General features: G+C 41.8%; 1 protein-coding gene across 2 annotated transcripts; it reads right to left on the bottom strand.

The window, feature by feature from the left end:
* Positions 1–4,313: 4,313 nt before the first annotated feature.
* Positions 4,314–14,319, bottom strand: plaat1 (phospholipase A and acyltransferase 1). 2 transcript variants are annotated; one of them, XM_060834128.1, is made up of 4 exons: positions 13,099–13,281; positions 10,106–10,244; positions 6,095–6,363; positions 4,314–4,599 (listed from the first exon to the last, which is right to left on the bottom strand). In XM_060834128.1, the coding sequence occupies exons 1-4, from the start codon at positions 13,102–13,104 to the stop codon at positions 4,498–4,500; spliced, it is 516 nt and encodes a 171-aa protein (XP_060690111.1). In that variant the 5' UTR covers positions 13,105–13,281; the 3' UTR covers positions 4,314–4,497. The 2 variants fall into 2 exon arrangements, with proteins under 2 accessions (XP_060690111.1, XP_060690112.1); XM_060834129.1 differs by lacking the exon at positions 13,099–13,281 and adding an exon at positions 14,000–14,319 and having other exon boundaries at positions 4,317–4,599.
* Between the last annotated feature and the right edge of the window lie 1,894 nt (positions 14,320–16,213).

The following is a 16,213-nucleotide window of genomic DNA, read 5'->3' on the forward strand; positions in this document are numbered from 1 at the left end:
ACTTTACAAGCTACATAGTGTAAGGCACATTTAATCAGGCATTAACTTTTAAAACCCAAAGGGTCCATGTTTGCAGAAATGACTGCTGAGGAACTTTGTACCCTCTAAGATTTGTGTCAACCTTGAGATCAAATAGAGTAAAAACAGATTCCTATAGACAGGATAAGAGAAAGATCTAGAATGGAAGATTGCTGTTTATTATACAAGAATGAAATGTAAGCAATGTGTACATAAAGGTTTTAAGTTTTTTTTTGTATGTATTGGGCTAGGTGTGGGAGATAGCATGAACAGTGAGATGTCAGAACAAGATTAGACAGATGTGAGACAGCATATGAGACAGAATTCTATTTAGCCAGGCTAAGAGTGAGATTGTTTGAATAGACACAAAATTGACCTACACACTTGAGTCCTCCTCTAGAATTTGTAAGGAAATTAACTGCAATGGTGCTGTGCTGCACTGCTCTCCAAATGCTACCACTGCGAACTGATTCTTAATCTGCTTAAGCCTTTGGACCATAAGACCCACAGAGTTATTCTTGGACAACAAATTTCCTCTCTTGTTTCATGCAGGCCTTAGCAACCTCCAGCAAACCTCTGGCTATCACCATAGGCCGGCAACTCCTTCTCTATCTCTAACTCTGAAGAGGAAGTCAATAGACCCCTCAAAGGATGTATCAGCACAATTTTTACTTGAACCCTCTTCCTGCACAGACACTTTCACCTCGGTGGGTATACTTTCTACATTAGACTCACGAGCACAATCTGGACAGTACCTACCTGACATGACTCTGCATCTGATCAAGGACAAAATGTACACGAAGTCTCTGGCACCCAGAGGACCGCTGGAGACCCAACAGCTGTTCAGCTCCAGGCAAAAGATGAACCCTTGCTTTGGTCATTAGATACTTTGTCAAAATGCACCAAGCCTACACATCCCTGAACATGAGGGCCAATTCACCAAACCTGCACATCTTTGGATTGTGGGACGAAACCAGACCACCCAGAGGAAACCCATGCAGACATGGAGAGAATGTGCAAACTCCACACAGACAGTCACCCGAGACTGGAATCAAACCTGGATCCCTAGCACTGTGAGGCAGCAGTGCTACCTGCTGAGCCACTGTGCTGCCCCAATGATTAAGTCTTTGTATTTTACTTCCTTTAGATCCATGGTAGTGGTACAGACACTGTTTCTGTTCTGACTAATACAGCTGTCACCATTCCTGACTTGTAAAGATCCCAGCAGTTAGCTTTCTACCCCCTTCTTTTGCCAACTCAATAGCCTTCTTGTTTTCCCACCTGACATCCTTCTTAGAACATGCCTTCACCTGTGGATGAAATATTGTGGCTTAGTCTCTACCTCCAATATAGCTTTCACCATGGGTGTGAAGACCAAAGACTTTCCTTCTACTGAGGTAAAGCCTTTCCTGGCCCAACTTGTCAGGTACCCTGCACAGAAGTTCCAGGTGAACAATCAATTTGAACAACTTGTGAACAGCATTGGAACTCTTGAAGATAGGTGACCAAATATGTTACTGCTTCCAGTTTGGCCTGCTGAGTACTGCTGGGCTAGAGGGCATTATTGAAGCCAACCCTACGTACCTCAGCAGGGTTGTAGATCCCACAAGCAGTCTTCTTTCTCCTTCTACCACAGAGCTGCACCCATCCACATACATCTTCCTTCCTTCGGGTGTGTACTGGCATGCATACCCTCTTCAGGGTAAATGTCTCATAGGCTACATTCCTTGCCAACATTGGCTGTGCTAATGGTTTCAATTTTAAATCAATGCCATTTATAATTGGATTATCCTTTACCTTCTCTCTAATCATATCTTGGTCAAGGTATGGTGGGTGGTTAAGATAATGTATTCAGTACCTCTTATTGCCCAGAAGGTGGGCTCACAGGTTGAGTCCACTTTTTTCCATGATCCGTCCATTTTCAGACTGACCATATTGGTGGTAATGGGATGTCGTATTTTCTTCCATTCCAAGAAAGCTTCTGCTGCATCTTGACCTCATCTGGTACTTTTGAAAATCAATACTCACGCTGCATCTGCCTCTAAACATGTTTGTGATATGCAAAAACTGTTGCGTTTTTCTGCACTTAACTCTGATATGTCACAAACAACTTCATCAGCAGTTTCTGCAAGTTATATGATTTTATGCTATATGATCTCCCCATTGGTGACTGAGCAAGCCAGTCACTGACCACATCAACAGCCGTATAGTGCTGCTATAACATCCATCTGCTCTCAAGACTCCTTTAGTAAAATCCCATTTGGCTAATATGCATTAGGTCTCAAGGGGCTGCCCTCTTAGACTCCATGGTTTAGTTTGGACTCCCTTTGCCAAGTCATCTCTGAACCCTTACATTTGGAAGGTAATGTCAGCAAAAAGCAATTGTGAATCAAGTACTTCAGTACATTCATACCTGTACATGAAGCAATTGGCCACAAGGTGGCATGAGCGCTACTTTATTGTAAATATCCTTTCACCTTTGTAAATATATGTTCATACAACGTAGAACATTTCAGCGCAGTATTGTCCTAGTATAATTTTCTACAATAGGTTAAATTACAGCCACAAGAGATGAGCTGGCATTTCAGACTCAAATGTCTCAAAGAAATTATTATCCCCAAACATTATTCTTAATATTTGTCCTTTCTTGTTTTTAGTAGTTTCATCAGAAGTAGTCCCCTTTTCCTAATTAGACACACAATTTTGTAATGGAGTGAGAGCACATACAAAGAAATTCATGGTCTTTTTTCCTTTCAAAGGGAGAACCTCTTAATCTGTCTCTCTACATCTTCTTTATTTGTATTCCTCTTCAATAGTCTTTTTTCGTCTTTTTATAACTTTCTCTACCTTCTCTCAATTCCAGATTTCACTCTCTCCTCAGCTCCATCAATCCTGACTGCGCTGCCACTCCTTCAAAGTTCCCAATTTATCATATCACTCCTTTCCTTTCAATCCCTGTATGATGCGTTGTTTTACATTTTTAGCCAGCTTTCAGAGTGAACAGAACCCCTGAATCTCCTGTTTATTTTTTTGAACCCCCACACTCCCGCCTAACTGCGGTACTGCTTATTTTTTCCTCAGCACCCATGGTGTGTGTGTGCAGGTGTGGGACACAGTGAAAGACACAAGGTGCACAAATCTTTATTCAATTTCCACCACCAAGAAGAAAGGAAACGCCCGACTGGCCTGTGACAAGCAGTGCCCTTCACATCAAAGGGCAATGCTGTGTGATCAAACAGTGAAGGGGAGGGCAGGGACTAAATCAAAATAGGGTTGGAAGGGGAATAATGCACTCTACTCCCTGTGGCGCCCACCTCTCCCTGAACAACTCCAGGGTGTTGGTGGACACCGCGTGCTCCTTCTCCAAGGACACCCGGGCTCTAACGTAACCGCGGAAGAGGGGCAGGCAGTCGGCCCTAACGACCCCCTCCATGGCCCACTGCCTAGACCTGTCTCCGGCCAGTTTGGTCAGGCCCAGGAGCAGACCCATGAGGAGGTCTTCAGACCTGCCCTCCCTCCTCCGTACCGGGTGCCCAAAGATCAGGAGCGTGGGACTGAAGTGCGACCAAAATCAGAGGAGGAGGTTTTTAAGAAAATCAGAAAGGGAGTGCATGCCCACACACCCAATATATACATGGTCCACAGACTCCACAGCACCACAGAACCAACAGTTGGGCTGGGAGTCTGTGAACAACCGCAATCTGCGGTTGCAGGGGACCGTTGCATGCAGCACCCTCCACCCCAGATCCCCAAGAGAAAGGGGGAGGACTCCCGCGTAGAGAGCCCTCCACAGGGGAGACACGTTGTTTTATCCTGCATTTCAGTTTACATCGGATTATTCACATTATATGAATTGTAATGGTGTCACTTAGCCATAAAGTGAACCACAAGACTTGATAAGTGCCACAACTATGCTTCAATTTTATTTTGCGTTTTACTGGCCTTTGTTCTTTTTTTTTCTCTCTGGAACTGAATCAATGAGTTTCCTTCTCATTTTTTATCCTTTTGCTTAAGTCTGTCTATCTCACTTCTATATTTGCATTTTGAAGCATGGATGAAATAGTAACACACGAGGCACCTTTTCATATAGCTCTACTTATAAACAAACATTTGACAACTTGATGTTGCGTATCAGCTAACAAAATTAGGTTTTCAGTGCACTACCTTATTAAATATACAAAAATATGGAATCCAGCAGTAACATTTATTAATGTGTGGAAATATTGATTAAAATTTATACAATTAAATTTTTAGGATTAACATGTTAATTTTATATAACAGAAGATTTGATAAACTTAAAATTACCATATTTTTCTCGAAAAAATAAATCAACAATTTGGCTAAAGATGGTTGAATATAAAGGTTTAAAACTTATGAAAAGATGGCAACAAAAGACGTGAAGTAATATTTTTGCTCAATTATTTTAGATTTGTCTCAATTTTCATATTTAATTACTTTCCCTTAATTCTTTTCCAACTTTCAATAATTTCTGTGCCTTGATCTACTTTGAATTCGTCCAACCAGTGAGAAGGCACCAGCGGCAGCTGTTACAAAGGAAATGGCACTTCTAGCTCTGTTTGCCTGAGGAAACAAAAATGTATTTAACAATACATTAATAGAACTGGTCAGCTATTGTGGGAATCCATTAATTCAATAACATGCTAAAAAATAAACATTAAAGAATCATTTCATTATATAGTGGTTCAAAAACATTTTATGAGAGAGGCATCTACTTCAGAGCTCACTGAGCTGCAAAGTTCACTTCTAGAACTTTTGTTACCCTACTAGGTAACAGTGGGCCTCATGCGAAGCAATGCTGAAAATTCCTGCTTTCTATTTATATATTTGGATTTCTTTGGGTTGGTGATGTCATTTCCTGTGGTGATGTCACTTCCCGTTCCTTTTCTCAGGGGGTGGTAGATGGGGGTCTAACTCGATGTGTTTATTGATAGAGTTCTGGTTGGAATGCCATCCTTCGAGGAATTCTCGTGCATGTCTCTGTTTGGCTTGTCCTAAGATGGATGTTTGTCCCAGTCGAAGTGGTGTCCTTCCTTATTGTATGTGAGGATACCAGTGAGAGAGGGTCATGTCGTTTTGTGAGTGGTTGGTGTTCATGTATCCTGGTGGCTAGTTTTCTGCCTGTTTGTCCAATGTAGTGTTTGTAACAGTCCTTGCATGGTATTTTGTAAATGACATTAGTTTTACTTGTTGTCTGCAAAGGGTCTTTCAAGTTCATTAGCTGCTGTTTTAGTGTGTTGGTGGGTTTGTGGACTACCATGAACGAAAACAAACCACCAGGATACATGAACACCAACTAGCCATAAAAAGACATGCCCCTCTCTCACTAGTATTGTCACATACGGATGAGGAAGGACACCACTTTGACTGGGACAACACGTTCATCCTAGGACAAGCCAAACAAAGACACGCACGAGAATTCTGAGAAGCATGGCATTCCAACCGGAACTCTACCAACAAACACATCGAGTTAGACTCCATCTACCACTCCCTGAGAAAAGAAACAGGAATTGACTTCACCACAGGAAATAACATCACCACAGGAAATGACGTCACCAACCCAAAGAAACCCAAACATATAAGTAGAAAGCAGGAATTTTCAGCATTGCTTCGCCTGAGGCCCACTGAAGATGTTACCTAGTAGGGTAACGAAATGTCTAGAAATGAACCTTGCAGCTCAGTGAATAAACCTACATCCAAAACTTGAGCTACAAATCTTCTCAAAACCAACTTTGGAGCTATTTAGAAATTGACAGACATCATTTTATCAAAATTTCTTTGTGAATTAATGAGCATTTTGTTCATGTACAGTTTTCAATGTGATACCCATTCAGGAATAGCAATTTTTTGGCAAAGTTAATTTCGGCTGTTCCTTTGTGTTTGCACAAATCTGAAGGTGTGGAGTAAAGAACCCAAAGGAAACTGGCATTAGCAATGATTCTTACATCAGTCTGAGTTCTGCACCTTACATCTGTCTTCTTAGCTGAAGTGAGTATATTATATTGGCATTGTACAAAATAATCATACATGCAATAGGCTTTTCAAACAACTTTCGTACCTGATCAGATACACCCTCACCGTAACGAAGTAATGTGACAAAATGTTCACAGTTATTTCCAAGCAAATCATACGACACTTCCTGACCAATCAGAAATTCTGCTCGTTTAACAATTTCATCAACTGGTAAAGGTGTGTGTTTGTCATCATATTTGTTGTTTATTTTGAAAGTGTCTTGCCCAACAACATCTTTAAGTAGTTGCATTTTTGCCATTGCTTTCCTGCTGAAAACTGACTTTGCACTAGTGAATGACGCAGCTGGTCCCTCCTCTGTTGAATGAAAAGAGAGACTTAGTAAGAGAGTAAGATTGCTTTAGTTCAGGAAGAAGACTGCAGGCTTCTAAGGTCCCCATTAATCTTCTTATTTTAACATATTTTAAACATTACAGTATATTTGTTAAATAAAAATGCTAAAATATAACTTACTGTAACAATGTAAACTTTTCCAATGTCAATACAGTTATTGATCTGTTCAAAATATCTGCTTTGGAATTTGGTATCTGTGTTTGGTCCATACAAATAACTACGATTGTTTAAACTGCCTTGAACTCTTTGTTGTCTTTTTGTGATGTTTTATAACAATCAGCTGCAGAGATTCAAAGGATGGAATCTTACACGGGTCTGAGCGGCAGGGGCTTGGGGGAGGTGTATGGCACAATCGAGCGATATGTGCAGTAAGACCCACCCCAATGTGAGATCTTTTTACTCCACCTTGATGCTTTTCACAAGCATAGTTATGAAATTCTCGCTAGGCAGTGGCGAGATGCACACTGACCGGGATTAGCACTTGATAAACACTTGGTTAACGTCACGATTCTCCTCATTAATCTTTATCAAAATTTGTCAAACAAGCTGGCTGTTGAGAAAATTCAACATGGAAAGCAGAGCAGGTACCTGAATAATTCAGCTCACTGTTTGCTCCAAATGAGCTCTGTGTTGGACACTAGGCAGCAACATTTCAGGGCACGGTCCATGGGTACCAGATGCGTTGACCTTGATCTACAGAAATTGGCGTCTGCCAACCCATCATGATCATATTGGCACCTCTGATGTATAGACAGGCCACACACAAGGCAGAGATGTTCAGTGCAGAGCACACTTACAACTAGCATTGAGATGGGTTGCAGCAGGGTTACATTTACATGTGTGAACAGGCATCCAGCTCAAGAACTGGACCAGGCCACATCTCAGGACTGCTTGCTTATTCTCTTTGTGCTCATTCAGTTTTGTGCTGGCCTGAATTCGCGCATAATCCAGGCCAAGTTTTGGCCTGCCTTTTCATGTCTTGTCTTGCGTTGCCAGTTGGCACATTGACATTTCAGGCAGAGTCAAACGCTTTAACCACTAATGTTTAAAGGGCTGTTTAGCACAGATATACAGATTACTTGTCAGTGCTGAACAGTCCTTTGAGGGGTTTGAGTGGGGTTTGTTGAGGTGAGGAAGCATTTTGATGAAGGACACGCAGAGACTACAGCACGTGCCAGCTGCCTGTGTGGCAAGTGTGTGTTCATTTAATCAACCAGCCATATCAGAAATTGGTGGTTGATAGTTCTCACTCCAGTCAAGGGAAGCTGTTGGTCCCTTTGGGCACAGTTGTGTATGAAGCTCAAATATTGGGTCTCCACCAAAGTGACCTCATGTAAGTATAATGATTGTCTGTGCAGACTGCAGTGTGAGCTTCAGGGTTTGATGTGGGTGTCAGGTTGAAAGGGTGAGGTTGGGTTATAGTCCCTTTTCACTGACATGTGGTATCACTCAGTCAGCATGGCACCCACATCACGTCCAAAAGCTAAGAAAGCCTTTTTTTCTTCTGCTCCAAAATTAGGTCTTTTCCAGCAAGAATGATGAGCCCTGCTACTGGTAGCATGTTGCTGCCTACCTAAGAAGGTGAAGGTGGATGCCGGAAGACCAGAGCTGACAGCAAGACCTGGAGCAGTAGCAGGTCTGTCAGGACGATGAGGAGCTCCCTGCTCAGGGAGAGGTCACTGCCGGAAGGGGTATGGGATGCCCAGGAGACCCTGAGGTTTTCCATTACCTATCAATTCCATCTCAAGAAGTACAACTATCGAGTGCAACCTTTGTTCATTTCTATTGTCTTTTCCTTTCTGTAAATAAAACTCATGTTTGTATTTCTATTTGTCCAACTGCTTGCATCTACATCATGTTCCCTTACTAAACAATGCCACAGTGCAAGTCTACAGTGGGGAGAGGGCCGCACTGACATAGAGGGAGTGTTCAGACAAGATATAACTAAGGACAGGTAACTTGTGTAGCATGATTCAACAGCTATTAAGATGGAGAATGAGGTGTTATGGGCAGTTTAGCTGCAGTGCCGTGACATTACTGGTGAGTGGTAATGTGAGATTGTCAACACTTGGCACAGCAGCCTTTCAAAGATGACATGGGTGCAAGGGCTGCTGGTCTGTGGGTGGATATCCACTGAGTGATGCATTGTTCTGGGAATAGCCTCTGGTAAAATGGTGTAGAAATCGGATGTGAGAGACAGTTTGGGAGGGAAGGGTGGGGTTGATGGGTAATTGATGTGCGAGTTTGGCAAAATACAGTGAGAGAACACATGAGGCCTTGCAGTAATAAAACCTCCAAAACAAATCGATGCAACTTGGAAAAAAGTAAAAAAAAGTAGACTTCCTTCACCTATTCTTCTATTGATTTGTTTATTCTTTAACCTCAGTCAACTCCATGCCAAAACTGAGCTGTCGTGTCATTTCTCATTACATTTGCACCAGGTTTTCAAATCACTGCCAGGCTCTTCAATTCTGCATACAAGAAATTTGGCCTGTCCTTGAATGTTGCCAAAACCAACACATGGTCTAAATATTTCACTTCACAAATACATTGGAGGGACTCTGAAGTATCTTCAACATTTCTATACCTTGTTAGTCACCTCTCTCATTAAAATCACCATTGAAGAAAGGGGTCAACACCAGATCAGCTGCACCAGCCTTCTGTAAACTAAGGCAGTACATGCTTGACAACAAAAACATCCTCATGTCAACAAAAGTCCTGGTGTACAGAGCAATTGGCATCACCATATTCCTTTACAGCTGTTCGACCTGAAATGTGAGGACCAGAAACACATAAGAGCATAGAGGAATCCTGTCAGCAATGTCTCCACTGCATCCACCATTATCAAACTGGGGACCAACAAACAAACACTAGCATCCTTTTTGGATCCAACTCCACATTCATTCATGCAAACCTCCTCCAACATCGATTACAATGAATTGGATGCTGTGTTCAGATGGCAAAAAAAATCTCACACAACAAGGTCCTATTTCTACAACTTTCAAATGTCCAGTGTCTTGGGAGCAAGGGGTCAGAGATAATGTTACATACACATTCTGAAGCTTTTCTTGAGGTAAAAAAACAAATTGACATTAATGACTGCCAGGAGCTTGCTACCAATAGTTCAAAATAGCATCAATTAGTTTTTCGAGCTGCATCATGCTTTGAGTCACAGCAATGTAACAAGGAGGCAGAGCAGCAACAGAGTAAGAAGGAAAAAAAGTAAATCTGAGAACAGATCCTACACCTCATGGGACACCCTGCACCACGTGCTCAAAGATCTGTGGGTTTAAAATTGGCCTGTTCAGTCTCATGAAGACCCACAGCAGAAGTTTGTGGCTGAGTACATGCGATTCTGAAATCAAGGAACAACAATTAAGTTGAGATAGGAAAATATGTGTGGTATGTCTCAGTGTTATTGAAGTCTTTGGTCCCGCAATGAGCTCAAATTTATTGAGGTAACTGGCCTCACAGTTTAGAGTTGACTCAGGCAAGAACTGAACAAAGGGTTAAATGGGGGTTATAGCATAAGGATGGTTGGAGTGGAAACTGATGTTACTGTTTAAATTGTGTGTCTTTATTCAGATCACAGAAAATGTAAGGATCCAGACAATATAGCACTTAAATGCCATTTTCAGCTAAAGGTACTTTGAGAACAAAAACAAAGGTTGTACGGTACTAATTTTTTCTGGTGCATTTATCTTACCTAAAGGTGCTACATTTATAACATAGCCATCTCCCAGATAAAGAGCCCAATGCTGATACGCAGGTCTAAATATTTCAATTAAGTCCCCAGGTTGGGGATCCCCAGAGTATTCCACACTAAAGTGGTCATTAGAAGCCATCTGAAACAGAAAACATGCATTAAAGCTGTTATTAAAAAAAATGCTTTTAAAAGTACTCTGCACAACTGATCAGAATTTTCACATGTATAATAATTTCCTGTGAGCTGCTATAAAATCATTTTGGACAGACATTCCAAATCTAGCTAAATAACAAAAAAAAACTCTTGCAAGTCTGGAATATCAAACATTTTGTGGATCATTCTCCATCTTAAGAAAAAGCCCATAACAGTGGGCTAATGGTTGAAACTAATACTTGGATTGAACTCTATTTTATTTGAATGCTGGGCTGGCTTGCTGAGCATTTGCACCACTTTCTGAACATTTTCTCTTCAGGGAGAAGCCTGACTCAGCACACAGACAGAGTCAGGAAGCTGTATGCTGATAGCTATAGAAAGGAAAGCTGATAGAGAGTTTGACATTAATTGGCCTAGAAAGTTTTGTGGTGACTGCGTGTTAAATAATGAGGTGCCATTACCTAGTAAGTCTTCAGGGAATAAGAACTGACCAGGAATGCATTTTCTCACTGAGGAATACTAATTATAAAAAGACATACTTTATGACTCGTAACATATCTGTTGTCTGGGCTTTGCTTTGAGGAATACTTCAGTTCCTGAGCTGGTTGAACATCCAGATAATTTCTGCATCTGTTCGCTGGCAATTGGCTAATTAAAAAAGCATATGTTTTATTGTCACATTTAGGTACCAATTTATGTTGCTTTACCATTCCAAATACACTGGAGTTTCATTTTTCAATTGTTCAAGTGATTTGGGGCAAAGCTAGTATGTGTTGCCATCAATAACTGCTGCTGAGAAGCTGAGCTATCTGTTTAACTATTGAATGGCCTGTTTGACCATTCCAAAAAACAGTCAAGTCACTCACAAAACTGTGGCTCAGGTATCACAGATAGGATAGACAGGGAAAATAAATCTGGTTCATTTATAAAATGTTGGAAGTGACATGGGGTCAGAAACTTATGGAAGATGTAGAGCCTTCATCAGCTGGTGGTGCTGATCCATGCTGACTTCTTAAGGCATGGACTTTTGCATCTAAAAACCAGTCAGACATTGGTGAGGCAAACGGTGGGCTGTTGCCTGGAATTAGGCTCGAAAGGTCACTGTACTGCCAGGGAGACTGCCAACCAATATGAGGCCAGCGACTCTTACACTCAGCAGCATCACAGAGAAATCCAAGTCTGCTAAAAACACCCAGGATCAAAATGTAAGGTAAGCGAGTTGCAAATGAAGATCTTTCTAAGAAGATGGCGTGAGAAGATCCAAAGCAAAGACTGGGTGCTTGCATCCCTGTCCTATGTCCAGTCACTCAATCAGGAATTGATTGCCTTTGATCAAGGTGTACCCACCCAAGCTGACAGTATTTCAGCTCAGATTCACCTGCTGGGCATACAATATGGTTATAGGCATGTCTGCCAGCAGCTGAGTTAATCACTACGGGGGAAGAATGAGGCTATTAAATGGTGCTTAATTGGCCACTTAAGTCCTTTTGACCATCCTATTTGCCCCTCACTTAATTTGAGTGGAGGTGAAAAGGTGGTGGGTGCAGGTAACGCCAGCACCCCATCCATTTAAGTGGCCACTTTCAGGGCCACAAAATTTTATTCATGGGTATCATTACTGAAGCTAGCATTTTATCTCACATTAAAATTTCCTAAGTGCTGTGATGAGATTTGAACATCACTAGCTGAGAACTACTGCATTTACAAACTCTATAACATCCCATTATGTTACCATTCCAAAGTAGTTTAGTTGGTTGACTGGCTGTGATGTATTATGTTGCCAATAGCATTGGTCCAATCCTTACTGAGGTGAACACAGATGTCTTGCATTGTCATCCTTGACCCCAGCACCTGAGACATGGTAATCCTCAGACTGAACTCAGTTGAAAGGAAAGTCCTATGGGACTATGGTTCCCAATACTGAGAGTGGCTTCGAGATCCATTCTTTATAACATATCTCTGCCTTTTATTTCCTAATTTTCATTATGCATGTTGTTGTTGATTGAAATATAACATGATATTATTTGATCTTTTGGATTCAGAAGTGCAAATTTTCAGAACAAAAGACAACTTCTCACATTGTTTATCACAAATTCAAATGTGTACAAAGCATGTCAAACTGATCGTGACCAACTATCAATATACTTTGAATCGATTTTAAAATTTACTGTGTGTCATTCCCAACAATCCACATCGTACTGTGGTTATTTATTCAATCACCTACCTATCCGTCTTCCTGCCATCGTTCTTCAAATACCTTTTGTTTCCTTGGGAATTTTGATATGGCTCCCTCTATGTTTGGGTGGCACGGTGGCACAGTGGTTAGCACTGCTGCCTCACAACGCCAGATACCCGGGTTCAATTCCCGCCTCAGGCGACTCTCTGTGTGGAGTTTGCACATTCTCCTCATGTCTGCGTGGGTTTCCTCCAGGTGCTCCGGTTTCCTCCCACAATCCAAAAATGTGCAGGTTAGGTGAATTGGCCATGCTAAATTGCCCATAGTGTTAGGTGAAGGGGTAAATGTAGGAGTAAATGTAGGAGTATGGGTCTGGGTGGTATACGCTTCGGCGGGGTCGGTGTGGACTTGTTGGGCCGAAGGGCCTGTTTCCACACTGTAAGTAATCTAGTCTCCAAATCATTGATAAATTATAATATTCAATTAAGTATAATGCACAAAGTGCATTCCTAAGTTTAAGGGCTAAAGATGTTTTAGGGGCAGCACAGTGGCTGACTGGCTTGCTATAAGACCATAAGACATAGGAGTGGAAGTAAGGCCATTCGGTCCATCGAGTCCACTCTGCCATTTAATCATGGCTGATGGGCATTTCAACTCCACTTACCCGCATTCTCCCTGTAGCCCTTAATTCCTTGTGACATCAAGAATTTATCAATCTCTGCCTTGAAGACATTTAGCGTCCCCGGCAATGAATTCCACAGGCCCACCACAGGACCCAAGTTGGATTCTAGCTTCCCATAACTGCCTTGTGTGCAGTTTGTACATTCGCCAGGTGTCTGCACAGATTCCCTCTGGGTTTTCTGGTTTCCTCCCACAATCCAAAAATGTACAGGTTAGGTGGATTGGCCATGGGAAACAGCTCACAGTGTCAAGGGATATGCAGGCTGCGTGGATTAGCCTTGGGACATGCAGGGTTACAGGGGAGGGTGGGTGTGGGTGAGATGACCTTCGGAGGGTCGGATGGCCTGCTTCCACACTGTCGGGTTTCTGCGATTTCTAATTTGTCGCCATGCATGTCACTGTCTATCAAAACTTGTAGGTCGGTTCAACTCCATTCAAATAAAATTTATGCATTTGGAATAGTGTGAAACTCAAACGTAAAAGATGCATTTCTGGACTGCTGGCGTTTCAGTTTAATATGCTCAATACTAAATATCGATGAGCATTTTTATGATTAAATATTGCTGATCGCGGTACAACTCCTGCCAATTCAAAACTCCGGTTACAGCTGTAACCTGATATGGCATTAAGCGGTTTCTCGACGTTTCAAAATTAAATAAGATTCATAATCGTTAACAGTCCGAATGCATCAATTTAAGTGAAAGCTCAAGAACGACACTTCGTCACAACAAGTTAATGAACCGAACGGTCCAGGCGCTATTCATTCACAGACAACTGCCATGAGGATTACTGGTTTGAAAACAGCTCCAGATTTAGTTCCGCCTGATAACACGCTTGGTCGCGTTTGCCAATCAAGGAATATATGGCTTACGAAACCGACTTACTCTTGTGATCTGAACATCCCAGACCGCTGTTTGACGCTGGTCCTGTTAAAGGCAGATGTTACTGTCCAGGCGCAACACCATTCCTGAAGTTCTAAAGCAGCCTGAAATCTGCGTGCAGGTCAAGCCCAGGATTGCCCCAGTGGTATTGCTGTGCGGGCTGAGGGCTGTCACTCTCTGTATTGTTAGGGTAATTTCACATGAACGCGTCAAGCGTTGTCACTTCCCCTGAACTGCCTTTTTGTTCTGGAATTCCATTCATTCATCAACACAACAAAGGCTAAATCTGGGGATTTTCTGGTTTTGTTCACATGTATGTAATAATGTCATACAGGAGGTCAGATGTGTCACTCTCGCCTCAGTAACTATTTTTAGCCTTCTGTTCCCAGTAAGCTCATGTTTCTATCCTGAAGAGCAATGCGTTTATTGGACAATCTCAACTCGGTCTCTCGGAACAGCCTCCAGCTTTTCATTTTAGCTCACACACGCTTTGAAGCTGAAGTCAACATACATGACAGGGATGTTTTATTTAAATATTAATAACAATTATAAACACCTGGAACGCAAAATAATAAAAGCCGTTCACTCATCTTCTCTCCTCCCCACCCCACTTTCTTGTTGTACTGCAATCCCTCCTCTTATTGATTTTAACGCCACTTGAACGCAAAATATTTAGTGCACATCGAGATTTCCATCCAAGTATGCGTTGTGGGTCGGTAAGGTGGTTCATTTGTTGCTCACAGCACCAGGGATCCGGGTTCGATTCCAGCCTCAGTTACTGTCTGTGTGGGGTTTGCACATTCCCCCTGTGTCTGCGTGGGTTCCTCCCACACACCTGTAGTTAAAAGAGGTTAATATTACCAAATTGATTTGTAAAAAGCAGCTTGTTTGTTTGTTGTTTTCCCATCTTTATGGTTGTTTGCACAAAAGACAAGATGCTACAAACGTCCAAGATTGTTTTAACCCAGACTATAAAGAGGTGCATATAGACAATTCATCAAGTCTGATTTCCACTCAGTGTCTCAATGAACTAGGCACCAAAGTGCAGGTGGACTAATTGACCTTGCATTTGTTTTAATAACAGATATGACACACCTTAGGCAGGTGGAATGTGGATTTTCTGGTCTGGAGGCTAGGACTCCACCACTGTGCCGCAAGACCCTATTTAATTTGCCTTGAAATTTTATATATTAGTCTGTGGATTGAAAGGTGATATTGGTGGCACATGAAAAATAAACACAGAAATATATATTTGTGAGTTATCAGAAATGTGATATCAAATTTAAGTATTAATTTAAAGATTGACTTAATTTCCTAGACAATAATTCTATCTCATATATGGGAATAAGATTGACTATCCTTGATTTTAAGGCAGCATTTAGATTAGCATGGCATCAAGGAGCTTCGGCAATATTGAAGTCAATGGGAATCAAGAGGAAAGCTCGCCATTGGTTGGAAGCATGCCAAGTATAGCAACCCCTCAAATACCACAGCAGATCATGGTAATCTACATCGTGACCTGTACAATGTACAGGTATAAGCTGACAAGTGATAAGCAACATCCATGCTTTATTATTACAAGACCAAGGCAGTGACCATCTCCAACATCTCATCTTGACATTGAATGCCATTTCCATTGCTGAGCCTTGCACTGTTAACCTTCTGAGGATTACCATTGACCAGAAACTAAACTGAATCCACCATATAAATACTTGTCCATGAGATCAGGTCAGTGTTTGGGAATACTGATGTGTGTAACTCAGCTACTGACTATCCAAAGCCTGTCTACCATCCACAAGGCCCAAGTCAGCATGGTGTACTGTAAACTTGCCTGGATGAGTGCAAAATAATCAATAGCATTAGTGATTTCTCAGATACTGAAGCAGCCTTTGTCAATATGCAGCAAAATCTGGATATGATTCTGGCTTGGACTGATAAGTGGCAAGTAATACTCACACCACACAAGTGCCAGGCAATGGCCATCTCCAACAGGAGAGAATCTAACAATTACTCCTTGACACTCAGGGCATTACCAAGTGCTTAATGCCATGCAGACCAAAGCAGTTGTTTAGCAACATATCCAACAACTTAAATGTTGAAGTTCTGAAGCTTGAGTTTTGAAGAAAGGTCACTGGACCTGAAATGTTAGCTCTGAGTTCTCGTCACAAAATCTGCCCGACCTGCTGAATTTTTCCAGCAATTTCTGTTTTGGTTTTG

Source organism: Hemiscyllium ocellatum, chromosome 13, assembly GCF_020745735.1.
Source record: "Hemiscyllium ocellatum isolate sHemOce1 chromosome 13, sHemOce1.pat.X.cur, whole genome shotgun sequence".
Classification (NCBI taxonomy): Eukaryota; Metazoa; Chordata; class Chondrichthyes; order Orectolobiformes; family Hemiscylliidae; genus Hemiscyllium; species Hemiscyllium ocellatum.